The 13,878-nt window shown below is 40.5% G+C and overlaps 1 protein-coding gene across 1 annotated transcript in view; it reads right to left on the reverse strand.

Annotated features, from left to right (window-relative positions):
• DNAI2 (dynein axonemal intermediate chain 2) overlaps positions 1–13,878 on the reverse strand; it is a 91,005-nt gene that overhangs the window by 57,106 nt on the left and 20,021 nt on the right. The window contains exon 6 of the mRNA XM_044003300.1: positions 13,319–13,432. Within this exon, the coding sequence (XP_043859235.1) occupies positions 13,319–13,432 (114 nt within the window). The remainder of the gene's footprint in view (positions 1–13,318; positions 13,433–13,878) is intronic.

Consider the following 13,878-nt stretch of genomic DNA (forward strand, 5'->3'; position numbering starts at 1 on the left):
TCCTCCAAGCTTCAAATGTGACACAAGTGTGCCAGGTACTTAGAAACTTACTAGCTGTGTGACCCTGGGCAAGTCATTTAACCCTGTTTGCCTCAGTTTCTTCATCTGTCAAATGAGCTGGAGAAGGAAGTAGCAAACCACTCTAGTATCTTAATAAAGAAAACCCCAAATGCAGTCATGAAAAGTCAGACACAACTGAAAAAGTAACTGAACATGCCAGCTACATCTCTAAGTGAGGTAGCATAGTGGACAAAGGATTGGATTTGGAGTCAGGAAGGCCTAAGTTCATTTTATTTTATTTTATTTTTGTGAGGCAATTGGGGTTAAGTGACTTGCTTAGGGTCACACAGCTAGTAAGTGTAAAGTATCTGAGGCCGGATTTGAACTCAGGTCCTCCTGAATCCAGGGCCAGTGCTCTATCCACTGAGTCACCTAGCTGCTCCAGAAGGCCTAAGTTCAAATCCTACCTCAGATACTTATTAGACCCTGGACAAGTCCACTTTCATTCTGTTTCCTAATCTGTAAAATTAGGATAATAATTAATAGCACCTAATTTAAAGGGATATTGTAAGGATCAAATGAGATAACATAAATTGAAAGTGCTTTGCAAACTTTTAAGTGCTATATTGAGTCACTTTTAGCTATTTAAGTCACTTTTAGAAAATTGGTTAGGATGGAGCCATGAATCAGAATCATCCACAGAGACAATGCACTAGAGAATTATGGTGGATTTTTCCTCCCTTCTTTGGCTGGGATTGGATATTCAAGGAAGGTGAGGAATTTCATGGGGTTAGCTAAATGAGCACTGGGTTGGGAGTTAGGACATCTGGCATGGCAGAGTGGGTTGGGAGTCAGGAATAGGTTTGAAATCTGGTTCTGCTATTTACTGGCAAATTCACAAGATTCTCTTGGTCTCAATTTCCTCTTCATAAAATTAGGGAGTTGCACTAAATGACCTTTTCAGCCATGTCCGTCTATAAATCTGTGAGCTTAGTTCTGGCTCTTTTACTAATAAGCTGTATCACCTTGGTGAATTACCTAAGCCATCCAAATTTCAGTCTCCTCCTCTACAAAATAAGGGGGTTTCTACAAGATACCTATTGTTCTTTCCAGGTCTAACATAACTGTTATGTTTCATCTTTCCATCTGCAGAGGAGGATTGTATTCAGAACAATCCAAGGGAATTATTTCTTTGTTTTGTTTTTTGTTTTTGTTTTTTGGGGTTTTTTTTTTTTGGTTTTTAGTGAGGCGATTGGGGTTAAGTGACTTGCCCAGGGTCACACAGCTAGTGAGTGTTAAGTGTCTGAGGCCGGATTTGAACTCAGGTACTCCTGACTCCAGGGCCGGCGCTCTATCCGGGAATTATTTCTTTACATTCCTCTTTGAAAGTCTCTGGAGAAGCGGGCTTCATGATTTCATTTGGTAAGATTAAAACCTTAGAACCCGCCCAGGAAATTCTCCTTAACGGATAATAGCCTATAGCTATATACGGTTTGCACTCTTTTCTCTTGGACAGATTGCAAGCTGTTGTTGCTCTTGTTGCTTGTCCTTCCTTTTTTGAAGAAGACCAATGACATCACAGAGTGGTCTTGGCTCATGTTGTGAATTAGATTTAAGCGAGGCAGGGTTGCACAGAGTCATCAGCCTCACTATTCCAGAGTCATCGAAGACCAGTGTCAAGACAAAAATCAGGACAACTGCTGATGGCCCAGGAGGCAGTGGATGGCTTTGATGTCATATAGCACCCCCTTCTGGGAGATTCCTGCACTGGAATCCTCAGGTTAGGTCCTCAGAGTGTATGTAGCTCTTACCTAAGGTTCTAAAGGTATGTGCACTATAGCTCACAAATAAGTAAGTAAGCTCCTTATTAAAATTCAGCCAGTAGGGGGCAGCTAGGTGGCGCAGTGGGTAGAGCACCAGCCCTGGAGTCAGGAATACCTGAGTTCAAATCTGGCCTCAGACATTTGACAATTACTAGCTGTGTGATCCTGGGCAAGTCACTTAACCCCAATTGCCTCACCAAAAAAAAAAAAACCCAACCAAAACCACACACACACACACACACACACAACCAAAATAAATGCTTACTGTTCAATCATATGTCTTTCTGGAGTTGAGAAAAAGAATCAGGAATTTATGCAACCCTGCAGCACTCAGACCCTGCAGGATTTAAAACAAACCAACAACAACAACACACAAAAAAAATGAATGAATGTTGAGGGGCAGCTAGGTGGTACAGTGGATAGAGCACTGGCCCTGGAGTCAGGAGTACCTGAGTTCAAATCCGACCTCAGACACTTAGTACTTACCAGCTGTGTGACCCTGGGCAAGTCACTTAACCCCAATTGCCTCACTAAAAAAATAAAAAATAAATTCAGCCGGTAGACACAACTAGTTCTAAGCAAAAGCATGTATTAATATAGCACAATAAAAATAGTTGCTACAAAATATCCCTGTCCCTCAAATTTGTAACACAGTCTCCTACAAACGTGCATACTACCCTACAAAAACACTCAGCATCCACAGGAAGAAAAGGCTCAGACTCTAAGTATGGATGGTGAAGCCCACTTACAGCTCTCACTTACTCAAAATCCCCAGTGTCTTGATAGTGAACGTGGACCCTTGCTGGGCTAGGCTTGCTCTGTTATGGTGCTCCTGTCTCCTTTCACTGGGTCAGATTTAGAGTTAGAAGGGACCTTAGAGGCCAGTGAGTCCAACCATCTCATTCTATAGATAGGGGCGAGAAGCTCAAAGAATTTCCATGACTTAAACATTTGGAGCTATCTCTAGTTGTCCTGATATATATTATTTAAAAATTTTTTATCATAAAAGTATTTTATTATTTTCTAGTTACATGTAGAGATAGTTTTCAACATTTGTTTTTATAAGAGTTCTAATTCGAAATTTTTCTCCCTCCCTCCCCTCCTTCCCCCCTCCCCAAGACAGCAAGTAATATGATATAGACTATATATGTACAATCACATTAAACATATTTCTGCATTAGTTATGGTGTGAAAGAAGAATGAGAACAAAAGGGAAAAACCTCAAAAAAGAAAAAAAAAAGAAGTAGAAATTGTATGGTTCAATCTGCATCTAGATTCCACCATTCTTTTTTTCTGGATTTAGAGAGCACTTTCTTTCCTCCTTTCTTTCTTTCTTTCTTTCTTTCTTTCTTTCTTTCTTTCTTTCTTTCTTTCTTTCTTTCTTTCTTTCTTTCTTTCTTTCTTTCTTTCTTTCTTTCTTTCTTTTTGGTGAGACAATTGGGATTAAGTGACTTGCCCAAGGTCACACAGCTAGCAAGTGTCAAGTGTCTGAGGCTGGATTGGAATTCAGGTCCTCCTGACTCCAGGACCAGTGCTTTATCCACTGAGCCACCTAGCTGCCCCTAGAGAGCATTTTCCATCATGAGTCCTTTGGAACTGTCTTGGACCATTGTATTGCTGAGATGATATATATTATATATTAAGACACACACACACACACACACAGATCCTGATAGTGTGTGTGTGTGTGTGTGTGTGTGTGTGTGTGTATGACTGGGCCCCGACAGTTCCAAAGGAGAAAGTGAGGCTGGTGATTTTGCACAGCCCTCCCTCACTTAAATCCAATTCACCGCAAGCCATGACATCACTCCCAGAATGATAGACAAACAACAAGCTAAGGGTTTACAGCTCTTATCTCATTTGGTCCTCCCGACAATCCTGGGAAGTAGCTGCTATTATTACTCCCGTTTTTACGGATGAGCAAACATAGGCAGTGACTCCAGGACCACCTCCAATCTATCCACTATGTCACCAAGCTGGTGGTGACCTGTTAGTAACTGAATCTTGCTGATTCCACTCTATCACCCTATGCACTAAGTCATGCTGCCTTTCACAATGAACAAATAACCTTAAATTTGCCACCTCCTAGATGGAAAATAGGGTCTTTTGGATAACTTTCCCTGGCTCAGGGCTGAATCCCCTAAGTTATGACGACCATCCAGCGCATTTCCCAAATCTTCATCTATTCAGGCTTGGCCATAATCAGGCCATGGTCCTTTGCCCAATAACCACCAGAGAATTATGGTGGATTGAAGGTTCTCCAGTTTTTTCATACTCTATAAAGTTCTCTTGTAGGTCTATGCAAATGAGCGACTGGAGGAAATGTACCGAGGCAATCTAAAGCCTGGGGCAAGTTCACTGTCCTGTCCCGGTTGGCAATTGCTTTCCTAGCCTTTTCATATGCAAATGAGCTCCTCAAAACCTCCAAGCTTTTCTTGGTGCAAATGAGCCTGCTCCATGTTTTATGTCCTTTACAAGTTACATAAAGATCCAGCTATGTTTGAAACTGGCTCCATCTCTTATTGTCATTTAGTCTTTCAGTCACTGACCATGGGGTTTTCTAGGCAAGCATACCCAAGTGGTTTTTGCTATTTCCTTCTTCAGTGGATTAAGGCAAACAGGATTAAGTGACTTGCCCAAAGTCACATAGCTAGTAAGTGTCTGAGGCGAAATCTGAACTTGGGTCTTCTGACTATAGGCCCAGCACTCTATTCACTGCGCCACCTAGTGGCCTCTGTCTCCATCTCAACTAGGTGCAAATTTGCAACAAGAACAAGAGGATGCCTCATATGTCTCTAATTTGCTGCTTAGGACTAGCAAACATGCTGAAGTTTGAAAGAGGCGCTTTGACCGACCTAAACCTTCTTTCTGGTCCTGTCTTTCATTGCCACTTCTTTGGAAACATTTCCCAGTACTGTAATCACTGGGTGATTAACTAGGTTGTTGCCTTTCAGTTTTACCCCAAGGAGAAACACACTTTGTCTTTGCTAGAAATGGCAAAGTTTTTTCTTCAAATTCAGAGATGGGAGGGACCACTAGTCCAATCCATAATTTCACAGATAAGGAAATGAAGGCGAGAAAGATGAATTATTGGGGGCAGCTAGATGGCGCAGTGGATAAAGCACCCGCCCTGGATTCAGGAGAACCTGAGTTCAAATTCAGCCTCAGACACTTGACACTTACTAGCTGTGTAACCCTGGGCAAGTCACTTAACCCTCATTGCCCTGCAAAAAAAGAAAAAAGGAAAAAAAAGAAAGATGAATTATTAATGGATGGAGCACAGGGCCTGGAGTCAGGAAGACCCAAGTTCAAATTCAGCCTCAGACACTCAGTAGCTATGTGACCCTGGGCAAGTCACTTCACCCTGTTTGCCTCAGTTTCCTCATCTGCAAAATGAGCTGGAAAAGGAAATGGCAAACCACTACAGTATCTTTGCTAAGAAGACCCCCAAATGGGGTTGAGAACAGTCAGACATGACTGAAACGACTGAATAATAACAACAAGGTCACACATAGTGTAAATCGAGGAGCAAGGATGTGAACCTAGCTAGTATCAAGTATCTGAGGCAGGATTTGAACTCAGGTCCTCCTTAATCCAGGGCTGGTGCTTTATCCACTGTGCCACCTAGCTGTCCCTAAACACAACTCTTTCCACTCAACCAGGACTTAAAGCAAAGGCTTCCTTTTTTTTTTTTTTTTTTTGTTCAGAGATGTTCTAGAGAGGTGCAAACAATAGAGTTAACAGGTTTGGATATTCTCTAAAATAAAAGATAGAGAGGCTCAATTAATAAAATAAACAAACCAGCACTTAAAAATAAATAAATGGGGGGCAGCTAGGTGGCACAGTGGATAAAGCACTGGGCCTGGATTCAGGAGTACCTGAGTTCAAATCCGGCCTCAGACACTTGACACTTAATAGCTGTGTGACCCTGGGCAAATCACTTAACCCCCATTGCCCCGCAAAATAAATAAATAAATAGATAAACAAATAAACAAACAAACAAACAAATAAATGAATGAATGAATGAATGAATAAATGAATGAATAAATGAAAAATAAATGAATGAATGAATAAATAAATAAATGAATAAATAAATGATAGCAAATGGCCAAATCAGCCCCTGAGGTAACAGGGGAGGGGTAGCTATAACAAGGCAGTGAGACGTTCAGTGGACAATATTGGGTTCTTCACTGCATACTTCCACTGGGGGTTCAACCTGAGCCAAGCAGAAACCTCAGAGGGACACAGCCTCACCCCAACCCAGTCTACTGCCTGCCTGGCCTAACTGCATTTTGAAAATGGCAATGAAAAGCTGCCAGAGAGAGTAATTAAAGAGCAAGCCTTGAGGTATTGAATAAATAATGGCAGAATGACTCCAGTTTAATATTTATTATTATTAATTATTATTTTGCAGGGCAATGGGGGTTAAGTGACTTGCCTGGGGTCACACAGCTAGTAAGTGTCAAGTGTCTGAGGCCGGATTTGAATTCAGGTCTTCCTGAATCCAGGGCTAGTGCTTTATCCACTGCGCCACCTAGCTGCCCCCAATATTTTAAAATCCTTACCAATTATTTGGTAAATGAGATTTATGCAAACTCATTTCCATCATGGAAAGGAGAAGGCATGTCTGGACATAGAAGAGGATGCAGGAACAACTCAGGGAAGTCTGACTTGATCAAGGGAAAGTTACTGGAATTCTCTTCCTCCACTTTCTGAGTTTTCTCAGAATTTGCTGCCTAATACTCCAGGCACTCCTTTGTTAAACATGAACACATGCTTAGGAGAGGGGAATAGAGCATCTGGAAGAGCTAAGAGGCTAGGAAGCAGGCCATAGGGGTGAACACTTAGTGTCAGTTCCTAAACCTGCACCCAGAAACCTTCTGGCAGGACGGTGCCAGAAGCAAAGGGTGTGGTGGGGAAGGGCTCAGAATAGACTGCAAGCTCAAATTGATTTAGCAGTGTGATGTGGCAGTCTCTCTACTTCTCCTCTCCCAGAAAAGCTAGTATAATCTTGGAAGTCCTTAAGAGGAGCCTGGTTCCCAGGAATAGGGAAGTGACAGTCGCAGGTTAAATCTCATCTGAACCACTGCTTTCAATCCTGGGCACCAGGCTTAACTCAATAGCCAGTAAACATTTATCAAGCTACTGGGACTACCAGTACTATGATAAGTGCTGAAGATACAAATACAAATTAAAAAAAAAAAAGATAGCTCCTGCCCTCAAGGACTTTGCAATCTAATGATTTAAGCGTTTTAAGGATGACACTGATAAACTAGAGAGTACACAGAGAATGGTTACCAAGAGGGTCTCAGATTCATAATGTGTGGTCACTGGTTGAAAGATTGGATGTGTGTAAGGATGTCCATTATCACCACTATTATTCAATATTGTACTAGCAATGTTAGTCTCAGCAATAAGAGAAGAAAAAGTAATTGAAGGAATTAGAATAGGCAAGGAAAAAACAAAACAATCCCTTTTTGCAGATGATATGATGGTATACTTAAGGAATCCTAAAGAATCAACTAAAAAACTACTTGAAGCAATTAACAACTTTAGCAAAGTTGCAGGATATAAAATAAACCCACATAAATCATCAGCATTTCTATATATGAAAAACAAAGCCCAGGAAAATCATTTAAAATAACTGTAGGCAACATAAAATATTTGGGAGTCTACCAGCCAAGGCAAACCCAGGAACTATATGAACACAATTACAAAACACTTTTCATACAAATAAAACCAGATTTAAATAAATGAAAAAATATAAATTGCTCAGGGGTAGGCCGAGCTAATTAATATAAGAAAAATGACAATTATACCTAAATTAATTTACTTACTCAGTGCCATACCAAACTATCAAAAATTATTTCATAGAGCTAGACAAATAATAACAAAATTCTTCTGGAAGAACAAGGTCAAGAATAACAAGGGAATTAATTTTTAAAAATGCATAGGAAGGTGGCCTAGCCATACCAGATCTAAAACTATATTATAAAACAGCAATCATCAAAACTATTTGCTACTGGCTAAGAAACAGAGTGATATATCTGTGGAATAGGTTAGGCATACAAAACACAGTAGTAAATTAATATACAATCTCTGTTAGATAAACCCAAAGACTCTAGTTTCTGGGATAAGAACTCACTATTTGAGAAAAACTGATGGGAAAACTCAAAAATAGTATGGCAGAAACTAGGCATAGACCAACATCTTATACCATATACTAAAGTAAAGTCAAAATGGGTACATGAGGGGTCAGCTAGGTAGCAGAGTGGATAAAGCATCAGCCCTGGATTCAGGAGGACCTGAGTTCAAATCCAGCCTCAGACACTTGACACTTACTAGCTGTGTGACTCTGGGCAAGTCACTTAACCCTCATTGCCCCACAAAAAAAAAAAGAAAGGAAGGAAGGAAGAAAGAAAGAAAAGAAAAAAATGGGTACATGATCTAGACATAAAGGGTGATAGCACAGGCAAATAAGAAAAGGAAGAAATAGTTTATTTGTCAGATCTATGGAGAGGGGAAGAATTTATGACCAAAGATGAGATAGTGAACATTATGAAATACAAAATGGATCATTTTGATTACATTAAATTAAAAAGGTTTTGCACAAACAAACCCAATGCAACTAAGATTAGAAGGAAAGCAGAAATATAGGAAACAATTTTTACAGCCAGTGTTTGTTTTTTTCATAAACAGCCAGTGTTTTTTATAAAGGCCTCATTTCTAAAGTATATAGAGAACTGAATCAAAAATATAAGAATACAAGTCATCATCTAATTGAGAAATGGTCAAAGGATATGAACATACAGTTTTCAGATGATGAAATTAAAGCTATTTACAGCCATATGAAAAAATGCTCTCCATCACTACTAATTAGAGAAATGCAAATGAAAACTATTCTGAGGTACCACCTCACACCCATCCAATTGGCTAATATGACAAAAAAGGAAAAGGATAAATCTTGAAGAATATGTGGGAAAATTGAAACTCTAATGCATTGTTGGTGGAGTTGTGAACTAATCCAACCATTCTGGAGGGCAATTTGGAACTATGCCCCAAAGGCTATAAAACTGCATACCCTTTGACCTGGTAATAGGTCTATGTCTATATTCTCTCTCTCTCTCTCTCTCTCTCTTTATATATATATATATATATATATATATATATATATATATATATATATATATATACACATATATATATATATTCTACTAGGTCTATATCCCAAAGAGATCATAAAAAAGGGAAAAGATTCATGTGTACAAAAATATTTATAGCAGTTCTATTATGGTGGCAAATAATTGAAAATTGAGGGATGCCCATCAATTGGTACATGGTTATGGTATATGAATATATATATATATATATATATATATATATTCTGCTGTAAGAAATGATGAGCAGTCAGGGACAGCTAGGTGGCGCAATGGATAGAGCACCAGCCCTGGAGTCAGGAGGACCTGGGTTCAAATCTAACTTTAGACACTTGACACTTACTAGCTGTGTGACCCTGGGTAAGTCACTTAACCCCACTTGCCTCACCAAAAAAAAAAAAAAAAAGATGAGCAGGCAGATTTCAGAAAAAACCTAGAAAAACTTACATGAATTGATACTGAATGCAATGAGCAGAACCAAGAGAACATTATACACAGTATCAACAACATTGTATGATGATCAACTATAATAGACTTAGCTCTTCTTAGCAATACAATGATCCAAGACAATGCTAAAAGACTTATGGTGAAAAACACTTTACACATTCAGAAAAAGAATGCAGATTGAAGCATACTATTTTCATGTGGTTTTTTGTTATTGTAGATGTTTCTTCTTTCTTGTGTTTTTTTCCTTTTGTTCTGATTCTTCTTTCACAATATGAATAATGTGAAAATATGTTTAACATGATTATAATGTATAACCTATATCAGATTGCTTGCTAGCTTCTGGAAGGGGGAGGGAGGGGAGGGAGGGAGAAAAATTTGGAACTCAAACTCTTACAAAAATGAATGTTGAAAATTATACATATAATTGAAAAAATACAATAAAAAAGAGCAAAAAAGATTTTTTAAAAAAGAATTGGATGTTCCCGGCCTAAAGAAAAGAAGACTGGGAGATAGGAGAGGAAGGAGGAGGGATAGGATAGGGTATGATAGGAAAAACCCTATAGCAATGGGTAGAAGTGGCAAAGAAGTCAATTTAGGCTGCATGTCCAGAAGGACTTCCTAATAATCTTTTTTTTGTGTGTGGGGGGCAATAAGGGTTAAGTGACTTGCCCAGGGTCACACAGCTAGTAAGTGTCAAGTGTCTAAGGCCGGATTTGAACTCAGGTCCTCCTGACTCCAGGGCCGGTGCTCTATCCACTGCGCCATCTAGCTGCCCCTCTGCTGAACTTTTAAAATCTTTTTTTTTCTCTATTATATAACAACAAATACTATACCATTATACTGCTAGACCCAGGAGATTAGGGTAACCATCCTCTCCACTATAAGGCCCCTCTCAACTCTCTGCTCCTGCATATGATAGGACCAGATTTAATTATGAGACAAAATGACCTCTAGAAAAGGATTTGGCTCTTTCTGGTACTCTTTGGCTCTATATTCTCTCATCCCCAGAGAGAATCATTTAAAGCTTATCTCTAGAGCGCTCCCCCCCCAAAAAAGGGGACACACAATCTAGATGAGACATAGGAAGCTATTTATTTCCTCTACACACACACAAAAAAATCCCAAACACAAAAGATAGGATCACATTGATTTAAAAAAACCTAGTAATTTATAACTATTGTTGTACTCTCCTGGGAAATTTCTACTTTAAACATTAAGACTTGGCATATTTTGTAGGATTTCCAAGCAGTCATTTCACCTTCAACTAGATTCTGCATTTTCTGAACAACTATGTATTCTAGTATTTTAGGATATAGTTTGGGCTCATCTTCCTTGCAAAGGTCATCTTCTCCTCCAAGGAAATAACTGCATCAGATGGAGAGGCATCTCCTGTAGTGCCCTGACATCAACTGAGGGACCCAGGAGTCCCCAAACTCTTGAACTCACCTAGTTGCCTTTAAAGCTTTAAGTGTTTGCATCAGGGTTGCCGTTCAAACACCTATGCTCAGGTAAGAAACAAATGGGGGCAGCTAGATGGCATAGTGGATAGAGCACTAGTTTTGAAGTCAAGAGCATCTGAGTTCAAATTCAGCCTCAGATACTAGCTGTGTGACCCTGGGTGAGTCCCTAAACCCTGATTGCTAAAAAGAAAGAAGGAAGGAAAGAAGGAAGGAAGAAGGAAGGAAGGAAGGAAGGAAGGAAGGAAGGAAGGAAGGAAGGAAGGAAGGAAGGAAGGAAGGAAGGAAGGAAGGAAAGAAGGAAGGAAGGAAGGACAAAGAGGAAAGGAAGGAAAGACAGAGAGAAGAAAGGAAAGAAGGAAGGAAGGAAGGAGGGAAAGAAGGAAAGCAGGCAAGAGCTGGGGCTTTGAGGTCCAAACTCAAGCTCACCTGGGCCAGTAAATATGCTAGCTGCCATGTTCAAACAGTTTACCATTTCTACCAGGGTGGGAGATAGCACACTCCTCCCCTACTTCTCACAGAAAGTGCAAGGAGAGGCTCAAAAGATGTGACTCACTTTTTTTTTTTCAGGGCAATGGGGGTTAAGTGACCTGCCCAGGGTCACACAGCTAGTAAGTGTCAAGTGTCTGAAGCTGGATTTGAACTCAGGTCCTCCTGAATCCAGGGCTGGTGCTTTATCCACTGTGCCACCTAGCTGAGAGAGGTCTATAGGGTGAGGACAATCAACTGCAAGTCTATGGAGCAGACCATTCCTTCTGGCTTAGTCTTCCATCCTGTTTTTGAGTCAGTCCTACTACAGTCAGCTATCTCAGGGTGAGTGATCAAAGAATAACCCAGAATTTGCTGCTTCATCCCACAACTCTGAGTCCTTCAGCTTGGAGCCAAGCATTTCCCTGGAAGTTGCTAAGGCCACTTAGTGTATGCTCCATGCAATGGCCCTGGTGGGTCCAGTAGCAGGCATGCTGCCAGGACACATGAAAAAGGAATAAGAGTAAGGTGAGTAGTCACTGAGCAGTTATCATTCCCTTAATGGCACTTGCCAGTGGAAGATAACAGAGATCAGGAGACGAGGAGCAGAAACAGGGTTCTGATCAAATGAGGGTGAAACAGGGACACACTATGGGAAACCAGCCAGGGGAAATTGAGACAGATCCGGCCAAAATAGCAAATGTGCAGATGGTGAGATTCCCAGAAGAAGTCCACAGCACCTATTCTTGTTCCCTCACTTGCCTGCCATACCATCTGAGAGGAAAAAACAAACAAACAAAACAACAGCTTCCCTGGACCCATCTGACCATTTACCCTCTGATGGGTGGGAAGAAGAGTGCATGAAGAGAAAAATCCAGTCCCTCCAGCTGCAACCAGCTGTTTGAAGCTGCTATTAAAGTGTACAACCTCTTATCACAAAATTCATTTAAGCCTAATAAGTGTATTTTGGGGTAGGGGTAATAAGCCAATTAGAGAACATTTTTAAAATATTAGCATAACAAAGGGCTACCCTCCCAACTGGTGTTACAGTAGTAATATCTCACAGTATATGGATATCCATACCCGTTAGACCGTCTTTTGACCTGGGAGAGAAAAGTTAATAAGGAAATGAGTTTGCAAGTAGGGTTATGTGTATGTGTAGATGGAAGGGCTGATAGGGTTCCAGAACCCCTTTAAAGCTTTTCCTGGAATTAGAGGACTACCAGAGACATACAAACTGCTTACCCCCAGACCTATGCCCCTCCAGAAGGAACCTTCCTATATCACACTGCTGAAAGATTCAGGGTCATAGTGTTTTCTTCCTCTAATATTGGGTGCCCTGCCTCAGAGAAATCTCTAAAGTGGACTTTGTAAGTAACCATTTCCCTACTTACCCCACCCCCAAACACACATACCAAGAAAGTGATCCATGCTATATACTACTTTTTAAAAATACAGTGAATTATAGTGAATTTTGCTTAGGAAACTTTGGTATACTTTGGTTAGTGGGCAGCTAGGTGGCATGTTGGATAGAACTCCAGGCCTGGCATCAGGAAGACTCATCTTCCTGAGTTCAAATCCAGATTCAGACACTTACTAGCTGTGGGACCTTGAGTAAATCACTTAACCCTGTTTGCCTCAGTTTCCTCATTTGTCAAATGAGCTAGAGAAGGAAATAGCAAACCACTCTAGTATCTTTGCCAATAAAACCCCAAAACAGGGTCACAAAGAGTCAGACATGACTGAACCACAGCACCTTGAGGTTAGTGGAGACATCTAATGAATCACTGACTTACTCATCTATGTGTCTGCTTACAAGCTATGGAAACTCCCAGCCTTCAGGTGTTCTTTGATACTAATAAACCTTGGGCCCAAATTGGCACTTAAGTTTTGACTTGAGGTAAGAGAGGCCTGGTCCCAGGCAAGTGCTAGAGGAGAAATGGGTTGTTGTTGGGTCTCTCCTTACCAATCTGCCCATTGTAGCAGCCTCCAATCAGGACATGTGCATCCTTGGGGTTGTACTCCAAGGTCACCAGGGGAGAAGATGGCTTCAGGGTGAGCTCTGGCTTGTTTGGGTTTTCTATAAAAAAGGAGAAAAAAACCACATACAAATATGAAGGACAGGTGGGGGTGGGAAGAGAAAGTCTTACCTTATTTAAATTAACTATTGACAGGGGAAGCTAGGTGGTACAGTGGATAGAACACTGGAGTCAGGAGGACCTGAGTTCAAATTTGGCCTCAGACACTTGACATTTACTAGCTGTGTGACTCTGGGCAAGTCACTTAACCCCAATTGCTTCACCAAAAAAAAAAAAAAAATCAACTACTGCCTGCAGAATCAAATCTAAAATTTTGTTAAGCAGGTAAAGCCCTTCATGATCTAGCTGCTTTCCAGCTTTCCAGTCTTCTTAAACCTTACTCCTTATGTAAGTGCTACTCTGCAATACTCTATCTTGGGTAGCTAGGTGGCACAGCAGATAGAGTGCCAGTCTTGCAGTCAGGAAGACTCATCTTTGGGAGTTCAAA

The sequence above is a fragment of the Dromiciops gliroides genome, chromosome 4 (genome assembly GCF_019393635.1).
Source record: "Dromiciops gliroides isolate mDroGli1 chromosome 4, mDroGli1.pri, whole genome shotgun sequence".
In the NCBI taxonomy this organism is placed as follows: Eukaryota; Metazoa; Chordata; class Mammalia; order Microbiotheria; family Microbiotheriidae; genus Dromiciops; species Dromiciops gliroides.